Source organism: Phalangium opilio, unplaced genomic scaffold (assembly GCF_054372755.1).
Source record: "Phalangium opilio isolate 3A_F unplaced genomic scaffold, DU_Popi_V2 ptg000002l_1, whole genome shotgun sequence".
NCBI classification, from domain to species: domain Eukaryota; kingdom Metazoa; phylum Arthropoda; class Arachnida; order Opiliones; family Phalangiidae; genus Phalangium; species Phalangium opilio.
The window spans coordinates 4,909,618-4,925,848 of record NW_028324144.1 but is presented as its reverse complement, the minus strand read 5'-3'; the positions used below and the strand labels follow the sequence as shown (position 1 = coordinate 4,925,848).

The 16,231-nt window shown below is 40.1% G+C and overlaps 1 protein-coding gene across 8 annotated transcripts in view; it reads left to right on the top strand.

The window, feature by feature from the left end:
- LOC149718426 (cell adhesion molecule Dscam1-like) overlaps positions 1–16,231 on the top strand; it is a 218,662-nt gene that overhangs the window by 162,962 nt on the left and 39,469 nt on the right. For 7 of the 8 annotated variants that reach the window (XR_016370326.1, XR_016370332.1, XR_016370337.1 and 4 more), the window contains exon 18: positions 10,309–10,404. The exons of the other annotated variant lie outside the window; for it this stretch is intronic. Coding sequence is in view for 3 of the 7 variants with exons in the window: in XM_089844914.1 (XP_089701040.1) it covers positions 10,309–10,404 (96 nt within the window). In the remaining 4 variants the exon portion in view is untranslated. The remainder of the gene's footprint in view (positions 1–10,308; positions 10,405–16,231) is intronic. 8 annotated transcript variants of the gene reach the window in all.

Here is a 16,231-nt window from a genome sequence, read left to right as displayed (position 1 = left end):
GAATAACAAAACACAGGGTTCATACAAACTTTTCAAACCTGGAGAACTTGGAAATAATATAATAAATAATAATTGAAATAAGCTTTATACTAAAAATTCCGGGAAAACTCATAAAATTTGTAATTTTTAGTAGAATTTATGGAAGTAAGGAAAATTTTTGAGGCTTGAGTAAGTTGGCCCTTTAAGGCAAACTTACTCAACTAAAAATAAGCAGACTAGCAGTGACTAGCTAGGTGGCCCTGCATCTGGACATATCAGGGAAATGCACAGAAAAATCGGATTTCCAAAAGTTGTCTGAACCCTGAAACGCGATTGATCTTAAGTACTAGATGCTTTTTAAAAGAAATGTTTTGAACTATCCTGGAACATGTCGTTGAGATAAGTTACCAAAAACCTCTTGATGTACAATACGTACTCCGTAAATATTTTGAGAACACTATTTATTCATTACCTTTGTTTTACACATTGCACCAACTAAGACCTAAGTTTGACTCTGAAACTACCTACCTCTCATAAACCCAAAAGAAAAAAAATTATCTTCTGTGACTGTAATGAAACTTTAGATCGTTAGTTCCCTAACCATTTCTCTCAGTAACCTTAGCTGCTCGGGGGTTAAGAGGGCAAGAAGAATACCAGGTTGTAATTAATGACGTCAGGGAAACGATTTGGAAATGAGAAAGGGTAAATTTTCGCTTGCCTTCCAGAAAGAGAAAGACTGAGAGAGAGATAGAACGCCGCTCAAAAATCATTGGGAAACCCCCGCTTCTTGGCTAGCGCTTATTCTAATCACGTTCTAATGCGTGTTAAATGATTTACTTCCTCCCTCCCTTTCTCCTTCCTCTTTGCCGAATTTTTTAATTTTATTTTTTACTTTTCTCTTAAAATGCAAAATAGAATAAGAATGCTAAACGTTGCTCTCTACTCTCCCTCTGAACAAATATCGACAATTCACTTATGCTAATTAGGTTAGGATGTTTACTGAATGAACCCTGTGTCGAATTGACGACGAAGGAAAGAGGAAATGCCCTCCGAGACGGACTTAAAGAGTATCGTGTACCGAAATTGGGAACAGAGAGGAAATGGGACCTGCTTGGAATGTTGAATCTCGCCTTAACATGGTTGCTTGGTGGACACGTTATAAGGCTAAGCAATCATTGGTGCAAACTAAATCCGTATCATAACAATAATAATTCTAAAAGGTGTGGTAGGATCAAGGTACGTGGGAGGTTTTGAGTCGAAAATTTTCTATGACATTTTGCAGTCCGGGGTCAGCTTTACGAGTCGCGATTGAAGTGTTTTACGGATGACCCCTTAATTAAATTAGGATTGTGTTTCAGTTTATTAGTTAAATTTAAGGCGCCACCCCTAAATCTCTCTAATAATAACATTTACACAGTGTCCCTTAGGGCAAAAGGTCATAGAACATTTTCGACTCAAAACCTCCATAGAACCAAATATACTTCGGTTCTACCACCCTTTTGGACTAACTGATCTGTCAACCAAGTGTCATGATAGCAACTAGATCTCGGTAGTTAAAGGTCTGATCGTAATCCGGTTTCGGAGCTTACATTTTTTATTGAGGCTAAAGATTAATCTGGTTTATGATTGCTGGAAAACTGAGAATGTAGTTGAGGTATTAAGAGAGGAAAGTGTTAACACTCCAACCTTCTGTAGTTGCTTATAAATATAAAGCAATAATTGCATATCACTTCGAATATGTTTATAGGTAGTCGTCCTCTCGAATCGAAAATCTGGTTTTTCCCGACTTGTATAACCTGTTCATCAAAGAGCCATATGGTACTTAGGAATATCTATTTGCGTATGTACCAAACGTTCAATAGATTTGCATAATGATACTTTGCGGTCTATTTAAAGCAAATTTAAATCACTTAAAATATAATTAGGAAGAAATTAATCCGCATTTGAATTTATTTTGAGTTCACGTATGTTTCATTTTGTTCGGAAAATTTGAAAATGATCCTAAATGCCATTAGCTTCCGCTTATGATTATACAAATGCTCGTTGTACCGATAAAAAACTGGGAAATTTGTAACTCTCAAGATATACAGGGTGTTTCTGATAAGTGTGCCATAAATTAAAAGGGTGTGTAGTGTAGCTACTGAAATTTTTTTGTCGAGTTTATGTAGAGATGTGAAATTACCGTAATTTTTAAAAATGCTAATTTACCGGGTAAATTACCGAGAAATTACCGGTAAATTACTGATTAAAATTTTGAAATTACAAAAATTACCGTAATTTATGGTATTTTATGTTTTAACAGGCTTATTACCGCGGTAATTTTGTAATTTAACGGTAAATTACCATTATAAAATTACTGTAAGATATAAATCTGTAATTTACGCGGTATTTGGTAAATTACCGGTAATTTACGGACGGTAAATTACCGACTCACATCTAAGTTTATGGCAGTTGGAGAAATTTGTTGTCGTGATTATGGCAGTTGGAGAAATTTGTTGTCGAGATTATGGCAGTTGGAGAAATTGGTTTTCGAAATTATGGAAGTTGGAGAAATTTGTTTGTCGAGTTTATGGCAGTTGGAGAAATTTGTTTGTGGAGTTTATGACAGTTGGGAGAAATTGGTTTGTCGAGTTTATGGCAGTTGGAGAAATTTGTTTTTCGAGTTTATGGCAGTTGGAGAAATTTGTTTTTCGAGTTTATGGCAGTTGGAGAAATTTGTTTTTCGAGTTTATGGCAGTTGGAGAAATTGTATGTCGAGCTTACACGATTTAACTGAAAAGTGAATTGAAAGTGCCCTCTGTATCTAATGGCCTTTCGTCCAACATAATTTACGAGTACTTATATTTCCAAGTTTATTATTCAGATGTAGAGTAGCTTTATATTGGTTTAGAATTTTTAGAATCGTTTCTGAAGTTCCAGTGATTACCCCTAATTACATACAAACACACAAACAAACCTATTAAACATATTTATTGTTATAATAATAAGTCGACATAAAACTTAAAAACAGTATCTTTATTACTTTGACATAAGCTCGTTAAATTAACATTAAGAATGACTACATCGCTCGAGTATCTGATCCTGACTGTCGTCTCCCCGATCTACCTAGCCTGACTGTAGCTTTGTTTATCGTGTAAGTTTCTTATTGGCCAGTCTAGATCACGTGAATAAGCTAGCCTCGTCTGGGTCACGTGACAACATTATAACATCTTTCTTTTCATTAATTTTTTTTTTTTTTTTTTTTTAAATTTTATGCCTATGCTAGTGTTGCCCTCTCCTATGTTTGGTATCGCCGTGGTGGTATTAATGGTCTACCACTCCTACTGGTTCTGCTAGGCTGGGCGTATGTTCTGGAGTCCTCCCGTTGGTTGCTCTGTGGTCTGGTCTCGTTGACGTCGTTGTCAGGCATCTGGATCCTTTCGTGAGTGTGGGAGGGTTCAGTCTCATCAAGATTGCCCGCTGTCTGAAGAACTGTTCCGGGAGGGTGTTGTTCGTCTATGACCTCTGGTTGTAGTGTTGGGACCTGTCGTTGATCAGTCTGTCTTCGATAAAATGTCCTTGAGTTGAACGAGGCTGTATGGTTTGCTGGACTTGGACTCTGCTCTGGCGTGTTGTCTGGTCTTGGGAGTATTGGTGGAGTGGAATTGCGAGTACTGATGTTGGAAAAGTTCTCTGGCTGTTTAGGTCGCAGTTGGATTCTGGTGCGTCTATAGATCTGACCCGTTGGCGTCTCGATTTTGTATGACAGAGGCTCTGTTGCTTTAGCAACAATTTTTGCCGGTTGCCAATTCCTTTTCCCTTTTTGATAATAAATAGCTTGACCCGGGTATAGCGGCGTTGACGTCATAGTCCGTTTTTCGTTGGCTCTATTTACCATGTCTGCCTGTTGTTGAATTATGCCAGTCCTGGCCTTTTGTATCGGGAACTGGGGTTGCAAGGTTTTGTTTGTAGTTGTGAGTAACGTGCGTAACCGGCGACCCATGCTTAATTCTGCCGGGGATGGACGATTCACTTTGGGGGTCGTCCTGTATTCTAATAGGACCGTTTCTAAGTCTATTCCGTCTTGATTACCCTTGATAATGGCGTTCTTAATTGTTTGTACCATTCTCTCGGCCAGCCCATTTGATTGGGGGTAGTGAGGAGAGGACGTAACATGTTGTACGCCCCACTTCTTCAAGAAGAGTTTAAAGTCCATGGCGTTGTATGGGGGTCCGTTGTCCGATATGAGCCTTTGAGGTGGACCATATCGTGCAAATTGAGATCTCAGGAAAGTGGTTACTGTTTGCGTGTTTGCTTTAGGTAGTTCTTGTACTTCAACGTAATGTGAAAGATAATCGACCAGAAGAATATATGTTTGTGATCCGATCATAAACAGATCTGTGCCAACCATTTCCCATGGTAAAGCGGGTACCGGGTGTGGTGTCATGCTCATTGGAGGATTAGCCCGTTGCCGTTCCATGCAGATCGTGCATTCCTTCACATAGTTAGTGATGTCTTGTGTTATGTTTGGCCAATAGACGTTGAGTTTGGCCTTGGCAATACACGCATTTGTGCCTTGGTGAGTGTTATGGATTTTCCCAAGAATCTCTGGTCTCATACTTTGAGGTATGACCAATCTGGTGCCACGAAAGAGTAAGTGGTGCTTGCAGTATAATTCGTCCTGATAGGGCCAGTATGGTTTACATTCTTCTGGTAATGTCTTTTGATGTTTAGGCCAGCCTCGTTTTACAAACCCAATTACCAGCTGTAAGGTAGAATCCTGCTGCGTCATTTCTATGTATCGATCCTGTACTTCTTGGGGGTGGGTAGTTATGGTATGTACTGCGGTTTGTGGGCCTTCCAGTTCAGGTGTGTTGATTAACATGTGTTTTTGAGGGGCTCGTGAGAGCATGTCGGCGATCAAAAGTTGTTTGCCAGGTACATAAATTAGATCGATCTGGTAGCGAAACAATCGCATGGTAAGCCGTTGTAGAGGTGGTGAGATGAGTCGGAGAGGTTTTTGCAACAATCCTATGAGAGGATTATGGTCTGTTTGTACGGTGAATCGTGTTCCTGCCACATAGTAGTTGAAGTGTTCGCATGCGTAGACTATAGCCAGTAATTCCTTGTCTATTTGGGCGTAGCGTTGTTGGGTTGGATTAAAAGATGTCGATGCGTATTCCACTGGGTGTCCGTCCTGTAGGAGAACAGCTCCTACTCCGTGCGGGCTTGCGTCTACTGATAGTACGATTGGTTGCTCCGGGTTGAATTATGCCAGTACTGGGGCTGTGGATGTAAGTGTTTTTAAGTTGTCATAATGGCGTTGGTGTGTGGCTTCCCATCGAAAATCTGCATCCTTTTTAAGCAAAGCTCGTAGTGGAGCTGTGTCTTCGTTAGAATTAGGAATGAATTTTGCGTTGTAGTTTATCATGCCGAGGAAGCTTTGTAGCGCCAGTTTGTCTGTTGGTGGTGGTAAGGACGTAATCGCTTGGACTTTTCTTGGATCTATTTGTACTCCAGATGGGGTAAGGAGATGTCCTATGTAGGTTGTTTTTGTTACTGCCAGTTGTAGTTTTTGACTACTAAACCGTAATCCTATTTGGTAGGCTTTTTCTAAAATTCTTATTAATGAATGTATGTGCGAGTTCATGTCCGGTGTGGCAATAAGAAAATCGTCCGTCGATATATGTACTTCTGGAAATTGTGTCTTTGGATAGATGCGCCGTAAGGCTGCTTGACAAACTTCCGAGCCTGTTGAGATGCCCATGGGGAGGCGCGTGAAACGATATTGGCCTTCTGTCGTGGCAAATGTGCACAGCTTTGAACTAGACTCATCAAGTTTTATTTGCCAGAAAGCGCTCTGGACGTCTAATACAGTAAAGATTGTAGCTCCATTTAGCTCCGCAAATATTTGTTGGGACGTTGGAACTGGATATGGTGTGCGCATTATGGCCTTGTTGAGCCGCCGAGGATCAAGACAAATGCGGACTGTGCCATCCTTCTTTGGGGCGGCCACCATCGGATGGACCCAATCCACTGCCTCCTGGACTGGGACTATGATTCCGAGTTGTAGAAGTCGGTTTAGTTCATGTCTCACTGGCTGTTGCAGTGCTATCGGTATTTTGTGGGCGGTGGCTATGTGAGGCATAGTGTTTGGTTTCAATTGTATGTGATGGGTGCCCGGAATTATGCCAATTTCGCCGAATACTGAGGAGTATTGTCGAATTACTTCCGTGGGTGTAATTTGTAGAGTCGTTGTCGTATGGTCTTCTTCGCCAGCTAATGATGTAGAGTTCACTTGATATTCTGGACGTGGTCCCAATGGTCTTCGGTGGTGTTCAATGAGGCCTAGTTGAAAAGAGGCTGCGGCACCCAGGATTGGCGTCCGGTCGTCCTTTATGACGTAAAATGGGCAGGTGATTGATGCATTATAAGAGGTGCATGGGAGATCGACTATGCCTTCTATCGGGACTGTATGGCCAGAGTATGCTGTTACCGTGTGGACGGGTTGTCGTAGTGTCAGCCTGCCTGGTAATGTTTCGTAAATTTGGTTTGGAATGATGTTTACTTGAGATCCTGTATCCACCTTGAAGGTTATTGGCTTGTCAAGGAGATATATTTGGTCGTAGATCTCGTCCTCTCTCGGTAAGTGTGTAAGTGGACGTAGTTCTAACTTGGGTACATCAAGTGTGTGGGTGTCCAATGTGATACTGTAGTTGAAAACCTCGTTATAATCGGCTGGGATCTCGTCAAATACCATGGGCTGGCGTGAGTAGTCCTGTAAGGGCTCTCTGTCCTCCTGGGCCTGTTGTCTTTCTTGAAGTGAAAACGTCTTTCGACACTTGGGGCGCCAGTGTCCCCTAATGTTGCAATTGAGACATTTCGAGTTCCGTGCTGGGCAAGGTCTCCCCCCGTGACTTGTAGTACAGTTGGGACAGTCGTGATTAGGTTGCCGCTCCTCATATGGGGTATTCCGGCGATTACTGGTTGAAAAGCGCGAAGAGTTAGCTTGGTAGTCTGGCTGGCGCAAGATGGTTGGGGGTGCGGTGTGACGTGGTCGCCGTGTCTGGAAGCTCCGTCGATTCATTGCATCAAGGGTCGCAATTGGTATGTCGTTTGTTGTATTTACCCGAGTGGCGTGCTGTGTACCCATCAAGGAGGCCTGAATGCTGGATGTTTCTTCCGCTTGACATCGAGCAACAGCTATGTCAAGTGTCAGGTTGGGTGTAGATAGTAGTTGTTTCCGTAGTTTGTCATTGTGTATGCCTACGACGATTAGGGTGGTTATCAATTGATCAGTTAATGGAGTAAAATCGCACTCATAAGCCTTGGCCTTCAACTCCGTGAAGAAATGATCGAATGTTTGGTTCTCTTGTTGTTTCGTTGTTAGAAACAAATAACGCGAATAGAGCAGGTTTTTGTATGGTTGATAATAAGTGTCAAATGCCGCTATAATTACCGGAACGGTGCGGGCGTCATCTACTTCTGGAATTGGAAGCGTATTGTATATTCTTCTGCCGACCGGGCCTAATACGTGTAAGAATGTGGCGCGTTGAATCGATACGGTTTCGCCATTTAACTTGGCTGCAGTGGCGTATATGACGTAGCCTTCTTTGTATTCCCTCCAAGCGGTAGCAGGGTCTGTACCGGGTATAAATTGCGCAGGGCTTTTGAACGATGCCATCTGGAGTCAGTCTCCTTCTTCCGTGGTCGAGATCAATTTGGGCCTTGGCGTGTTGTGACGGTGCGGATCTTTCTGTATACGTTTGCGTGGGGCCGTGATCCCACCTCTATCACCATGTTATAATAATAAGTCGACATAAAACTTAAAAACAGTATCTTTATTACTTTGACATAAGCTCGTTAAATTAACATTAAGAATGACTACATCGCTCGAGTATCTGATCCTGACTGTCGTCTCCCCGATCTACCTAGCCTGACTGTAGCTTTGTTTATCGTGTAAGTTTCTTATTGGCCAGTCTAGATCACGTGAATAAGCTAGCCTCGTCTGGGTCACGTGACAACATTATAACATTTATAATATTAGTAATAGGGGAAAAAACGTTATAATTTGAATCCTTTTTTTTTTTTTTTGAAGAAAATAGATATTTTAGGTTTTATATCAACCCACCGAAAATTTAAACAATTTTTAAATTTCCGATTGACATCTACGCCTACGCCTATAGTTTATAAAAATATATTAAAACGTAAAATCTAAAGCTTCTTGCCATGCAAATCGAGTCGATTTTTCCTTCTAAACCCTTGGGTATAAACCTTTCGGACCATAAACATTTTATCTTCATTATTTATTCCTATCCGCGGTTAGTTGCGGCGGAGTTTCAGTTTGAAAAGATGCGCGAGGATGCTTCGAGAGAGAGAGAAAGGAGAGAGAGAGTAGAGAGAAAGGAGAGAGAGAGAGAGAGAGAGAGAGAGAGAGAAGAGAGAGAGAGAGAGAGAGAGAGAGAGAGAGAGAGAGAGAGAGAGGAGAGAGAAAAGATGCGTAAAAATACTCTAGAGCTCAATAGAGGGATGCTGCAGGGAGCCAAAGAAAAGAGCTAGGCCTAGTTTATTCTATTCCGCGTAATTTAATAGAGCTTATTTGATTTTACTTTGGCCGCGTATAAAAATTGGTTTGAGAAAGAAAATAGAAGCAAAGAAAAATCGAAACAAAATCTCTCTCTCCGTTTTTTGCAAATTTTGAGCCCCTTTTTCGATGGAGATGGGCGTGGGAAGTAAAAAGACGACAAAATCCCCGCCCGTCAAACGCAACAGCAATAAGCTCTATTGAAGATTTTCAAAGTCCTAGTTCGGAGGGTAAAGAAAGAGGGATTGGGGGAGGGAGTGACGGGTATGTAAGAAAACCGAGATAGACTGCCTGCGTGAAGATAGACCCGTGCAATGTTGGATGAAATAAAATGAGAGAAGCAATAGTATCCTACAGTACTAGCTAAAGTAAATAAAATGAGAGTATCTGTCAACTGGTGTAAATGAATATCTACTGACTGACTGACTGACAATCAATGCCCAGCCCAAACTACATTACCTAAGGCTGAAACTTAAGTAGTAGTTATGCAATAAGAAATATTTTTCCAACCACCCGCCATCTTGAAAAATGGTGGCTAGGAATGTTTAAAATCTTCATTGTGGAATAATGTCCGTGCATTTCAACAGATTTCACTAATATTTAGTAAACTGATTCCCTATATCCTTGTGGCTTTTGGGCTTCCATTTTTCGTAATTTTTAAAAATGGCGGCCCTATAACTAATAAAATGTCCCGACGGGATGACGGGCAACGCCGGGTGCCTTGGTTAATATTATGTGTATACTTCACTGATTTAGAAATCTTTACCAATTAATAATAGTACAATATTTTAAATTGAAAATGTTTTACGATGGTTTGCGGACCCCTTGACCTTAAGGTCAAAGATAAAACTTAAGTGTCACCCAAGAACGAAAGCTTTCCATCGACCCTTCATTTTTCAAAATCGATCGTAATTGTGAAGAAGAGTTGCTTAAGAAAACAATGCCACCATAAATCCCCATTTCATATTGAGAAATACAGTAGTTAGGTTAAAACGTTCAGCTTGGTGAACGCAGGTTGGACTTGTCAATACAACGTCACGTGGAGTGACCTTAACCTTAGCTTGTACCCATGCTATAACACATCCCAAAAGCGCGCACCATTGGTACAGAGTTATGGAACATTTCAAATTTGTAAAAAAATATATCATACACCGATGTATTGCGGGTTTGGGTTTTACAGGGGCTCGTAGGAAATACATTAGTAGTATTACCCCTGGAGGTTAGGCACCCTAATTTTTTTTTTTTTTTGGAACAGCTCCCAGTATACTTGAATCAGATGTATTTGAAAAATTCGATACACCTGGATTAAAATAATGAATTTCACCGCGCTTTAACTATTTTATTGTAACGTGATTAGCGAATACGAGTCGAAAATAATTACATTTTACGTTCCGTGTTATGTTTTGATTGTTTTTAGACCATGCTGATTTTATCAAGGGATTATCCGTACCGGACGGCAAAATATCACAGAACAGTTTCCACTCAAAATCGCACAAAAAAACTTCCCTTAATTGCTGACAGACCTTTCAGAAACACACTGTATATAGATTGAGAATTTTTGGGAAAACGGACCTCATTTGAGAAATGTCTTTACTTAATTTAGTCCAACATCAAAGATAGGATGTAATGCATGGAAAAAAGGGATGGAATCTTACCCTTAGGAGGTTTCTATCCTATAAGGGGGAGGGAAGGGGAGAGGGATTGGGAAGAGGCTGGGGAGAAGAAAATCGTTTCCATAAAAAGGGACGTCAACTTGACTTTTTCAGATCCTCCGTCTCCGCCAATTTTGCGGGCGGTTGCCCTGACCTCTTCTTCGGTGCGCCTGACGTGGCATTCGGAAAACGGGGTCAACCAAGTCTCAGGTAAAAAGTCCCTTTTCTTTTCTTGTACTTTCTCCTATTCCATCTAGAGACTAGAGCTTCTTGCGGATTTTTCTCCGATAACTAGCAATCCCTTTCACCAGGGAGGCTCAATAAGTGGAGTCAACCCTTTGCAAAGAGGATGAAAGGTAAAGGAGACTTGAACTGCCGGGTCTTAGATCTCAAGTTTCGGGTTTAGTTGGCTACTAACGTGCATCACGTGACCAGCTCATTCCCCTTAGAACCATATAGTGCCAAACTAGAACGAGAGGAAAGTAGTTTAAAATGAAACCACTGCTGATAAACTGCAAGCGGGTTTGAATTGGATACATGTAACACGTCTCCTTTACGTCTCGTCATCTTAGGCTCTGGCTCGTTCATCCTTAACGCGGAATGCGTACCTTGATCGTTGCTGGAGAGGGTAGCTTTATGAACATTATATTAACTCTCGTTACTGGATATTTACTGAGCGTGAAAAGCAGTCATTGTTTTTACTGCATAGCCATTAGCGCCAATTAGTGAGCAGTGGTCGAACTTGATCGAGTGGAAGTACTGCTTGGTGCAAGTGATCTTCTATTGCGGTTGTCGTTCATTGACTATTTCGCAATGACATACCTATAATTTTTCACGCCAAGTTGTCATCACAAACGGAGCGCTACAAATTTCTACCAATGAACGACGAGCGAAAGAGAATATCTTTTGTACCACAGAGTACTTCCGTCTCCGTTTGTAACTCATACAACTTAGTAGCTAACAGACTAGCATTTCTCAATGGACGATGCATGGAGGCAGTGAGTCCAAATTGAAGAAATCTCGGAGCTGACGTAATTCCCCATCAGTCCCCTTTTTAAACCGATCCTACATTCCCGCACATGCACAAACAGCTCAACAGCGACAGGTTTATTTACTACTCTACCTCCTCTGTGACGTACTGCTTCTAAGCTTTGCGCAAAGGTGAGTGCGTGTGAGAGCCAGAACCTACTGAGCCATTCAGGTTAACTTCCCATTGACTCTCCTTTCTGTACTTCCTCCTTGGTACGATCGGTTCCAATAATTCCATGGCTCAACGATAACCGGGAACGACAAAGCCTAAATACATTTTTCCTAAAAGCAAGACTCCCATTTATAGAGCCTCTGTTATTTTTTTTTCTTATATCCTTCAGCTCTAGCCGTCAACTCTCGTTGTTCCCAGAACCCATTTCTTTTTTTTTTTCACTCGAAAGAATTGCTAGTACTACGTAACGGCATTATTTTTTTTCTCCTATCTTTGAATGAATCGAGTCTAAAACGCTGTTCTTCAAACTTGATAGACACGTTCGCCATCCTTAGTGAAAACGAAACCACTAACGCAAAATGAAGTCTTTTTCTATATTTATCCTTACCTTTTTTCTTTTGTCCTGTGGGTCTCGCGCTGATGGTCAAATCGAAGGGGTTATAGATAACCTTGGAGTGGAAATGATGTGATGTGTTTGGTGTATATAGTTAACACTAAACTAAAATGAAGTGAATTTGCCTTCCCAATAGACAGTTAGTGAGTTGAGAGCATGATTAGGGAGAGACAGTGTTTATTTTGAATCTGTACTTCGCTAACTTAGCTACAGATGGCGTTTGAGAGTGAAGGAAGGATTTTCTTAACCCTTTTTTTTGAGCTAATTCAAACACAACTTTCTTTCGAACTAACTTAATTTCCACTATTTTATCAAGTACTCCTTTAACCTTACTGCACATTAGCGCGTTTTGAAGCGTTCCATAACGTATGCGTTTGAAAAATCGCACCAAAGCTAGCGTATAGCTACAGTCATAGCGACATCTGGCGGCAATACATACTCTACGGCAGTATGATGGGGAAGAATTCGAAATCTGAGAGAAATAGGCACGCTAACTGTGGAAGAGTTCAGGTCCGCTGGAACGCTGAAAAATGGGGGAAGAATACTCGGGAAAATGGCGGGTGGTCTACTTGATTCTTTGTGTAGTAAGCTTAACAGCAGTGTGAAACGTTTCAACAAATATTTTCAATCAAATCTCTTCGATTTTGTACAAGGACGTTTTTAGACATGCGCAATAATAACTTTACCTTCTTGTCGAGAGCCTAATTAGGCCAGGGATTTGTGAATAAAGAAGGATGTTGAATTAAACATTTCCTCTCCTGGTTGGTTTATAAAAACTCCTTTTAACCGAAGCTCGCGGCATTGTGCTTGAATTTTCTAGCTAGGGACTATTTTATTATCGGAGAAAATCCTACCCGTACATTTTTGAGCTTTGGTTTGATCCTATATAGAGTTCAGCATCAATAATCTATAGAGAGCATTTTCTAAGAACTGGTAGAGTAAAAGAAAAAAGATGTTTCAAGATTCAGTAATAACTTATATTACTCTCGAAAAAGACTTAGCTATTCGAAGTCAACTGCTTGCTGCATCAACCTTTAATTGTGATCTATGTCGTATCTCTACTTGATAGAGTTAATTGGTCCAGTTTCTCTATTTATGTTTAGGGCAAAAGATTAAAAACATTAGTTTTAGAAGTTTATGTTTTGCGAGGTTTGTTTTCCCTCCTACAGTAGGAACTCTACTAATGAACTGAATGTTTTGGTCCGTTGTCAGAGTAGTATGTGTTGACCTTTCTATTGTCCACAGCTGTAGCTACCGTCTGATAAGGGTCATTTAACGTCGCTTACTCGCTTAAAAACTAATTAAAATATTTAAGGTGGTTCAGATGATGAACTTAAAAGAACGAGCCATTGGAACTCAAATTTTCTAGGATAAAACTTTCTTGAAAATGGAACTTTCAGTTTAAAAGTAACGTTGAAATCACGTGAACCCTCAAGATGACAAGTCTTAGCAACTTTGAAAGTTTTGGCAAAGCTAAAATTTTGCAGTAGTATAAACTCACCAAGAAATATTGACCCAATGCGTTTCAACCGCTTTTACAAACATAATTATTGTGTAAATTTAGTTTTTAAGGACAACGAAGCAAGGTTCTTTTTGAAATAGCGAAACCAACGATGTGTAGCCAAAACTACTCATTTTCTTAACCAAAGACAAACTGTTTCATCAAAAGAAAATCTTCATTTTCAATTTGTGAAATAGAAAAGTTTCATTGTCATCAAAGTTTAGAAACAATTATTACATCTTCCCTAAGAGCTCTTCCAAATGAACGAATCCCTCTTGTTGGTTTTATCCAATATTTTCTTTATTCTTTGGACACAGTATGGTATGGTATAACTGTTTACGATGTTAAGGTTTACAGTATTTCTTCAAAAGGAAGAATAGTTACTGCGGTGTTCGTCTGAAGTTTAGATACTTAGGAACGTCTCAAGTATAATGTCCGGTTGCTTTTAGCTTATTGTATACAATAACACTCGAAAAGTTGGCAAGCTGGCGCGTCAAGAAATATATAACCGTTTCCTAAGAAAGAAGATCGAAGGCGGAAAAAAGAAACCGAAAATGTAATCGTTTATATCACGGTCTAAGCCTTTTTGCCGAATTAATTCCGTTATCACACTAGCTTCATGAAAGAAACAAGATGGTCCAAGGCTTGATCCGTAATATTTTCCTCATCGATCTCACTTGGGTTGACACAGGACAGGGGAAAGTTGTAGAGTTTAAACTAGGTCAAAAAAGTTACTGAGTATGATTTTGAAGGCCCAATCAAACTAAAATCTTTCGTTCATGTTGGTGAAGTCGCTTTAGTTAGACTGTTTATACGTAATATCTTACGTTTCCGTTAGTCGCCTATTTAATTTCGTTTTGGTTACGTCGGTATGTTCATTTTTGTGGTCAGACGTGAATGCAGACGACTTAAAGCGAGTCGCATTTATGTTCATTGTTGAATCGAGACACTTGAATTATAAACAGCTTAATGCAATATTAGAAAATACCTCAAAGAATCCTAAAATTTTTCATATACCGTCTGCTAATGCATAGCTCACTCAATCATGCGTCATTTGAGTGAACTATGGCTAAAGAAAAGGTGCAAGCTAACGAGGTGGTGCCATCTCGACACTGCCCGACGAAACAAATTTTTCAAACCAAACCCGCGAATATTTTAAGTAGTCGTTGGCGTGTCTATTTAAGCGAGAAAAGCAACTTCACCGACGCGAACATAAGATTCCAGTTTAGTTCGAATGGGCCTGAAAACCTCCAACAACTACTACTACTTCATCTTCTTCGACGTCATATTACAAACCAATACCCCATCACTTATAGAATGAGGCTAAAAAACTCTCTAGACCGTGTCCCTGGTCGAAACTTATATCGAATGATATCTAGCTGGGACTAACTCTTTCTTTTCATCAAAGGATAGAGGTAGAAGAAATATAATTTCTTTTTCCTTCACTCATGTTCATGATGGCCTGATAAACGCTACTTTCTTTTTCGCAAGATTTATCATTTTGTATCAGTACGCCTCTGGTTTCCCACTGTTATCAATTGACCTTGTACTAAACGTGTCTCTAGACTCATTCTGCAGGAAATAGATGGTGGTTTTCCGGTTTGGAATTCGTTTGAACAGTTTGAGCTATTGATAATTGTGTGTTTGACTCAGGCGTAGCTTAGTGAGCTGTATTAGTTCAGTCCAAAATATCTGTTCAATCCGGATCAAATGTTAATTTGTCTTTAGCCAAAAGAATAAAGATCAGAAATGGTCTTCAATGCCTGGATCAATACCTACTACATTATGTGATGTGATTCTTTGTGGATCATAGTTTCATTCTGATCACGGTTTCGATCACACTTTTGTTAAATTATTATCAAATCCTGGAAAACACGGTCTACGTTTGAGCTAAGACCGTCTAACATATGGACTGGCTTAGTTTGGTAAGCTTTTGCTTATAACAAGAACGAATACAGGATACCATAAGAAAGTGGAATGGTAACATTGACCCCTGGTACCGTGAAGTCATATTTCTTTCGAAAATCGTTACCGCCTTCGTTCTAGGTATTGCCTTAAAATCCGTTTCTAGCGCCATCGGTGGGTTATAAATCAATTAAAGTGACTTGTATCACATTCAGCTTCTTTGGGCTTAAGCCTTGGCGTTATACTCCAAAGTTTGAAAAGGGAAACGCGAAGTAAATTAATGATTATCTAGACTCTAGAGGGCACTAGAATATTCCCAGAAATATAGGCCCCTCCCTCATATTATGAAAACTATGACTTCATTGCGCCAGCTGGCATTGCCTTGTTTCAACGTTCTTATAGTATCCTGAATTCGTTCTTACTTATAACAAAAGCAAATAGAAATACCTGTTTACACCTCGAAATGTATGATCACCCATGAAGCAATAACGCCTCTAATGTCTGAAAAGGCGAATTGAAGCACCACTTCAAGTAACCCTAGCTTTTTTTCGCAATGAAACCCGTTACATTTTTTTATTCTGAAAGTACCAACAAGGGAAGAAGGGTCATCCCAACGGATATGTCTTAGCTTTTACCCTTCTAATGGCTCGCTTGACGAAGGGTAGATGTGGGAGAAATAATTCTCTATATTTGACAAGTGAAGCGACACACACATAAGAGCGCCATCAGCCGACGCTGTGGCCAAATGAAAAAGAAGGTATAGTTGGTGGTGGTGGTCCCTGTTCCAATGCAGGATAACGCAGTCAACCGGGGTAGCTAGCTCGCTCTCAGACGAGTAATATTTCCGTCCCAAAATTATGACCCTAATAATATGTTTTTTATAAAGCTAACGTACTCCCTGGATGACTTTTCTCGAAATGCATTCTGGTATCACTGTCTTTTCGTTTTCTTTCCCTAAGAGGCATACTTTTTTTCGGCTTTTTATTTATACTTTTTCTTTAAAGGACAAGTGTCACTTTTTTATTTTTAATAGCAA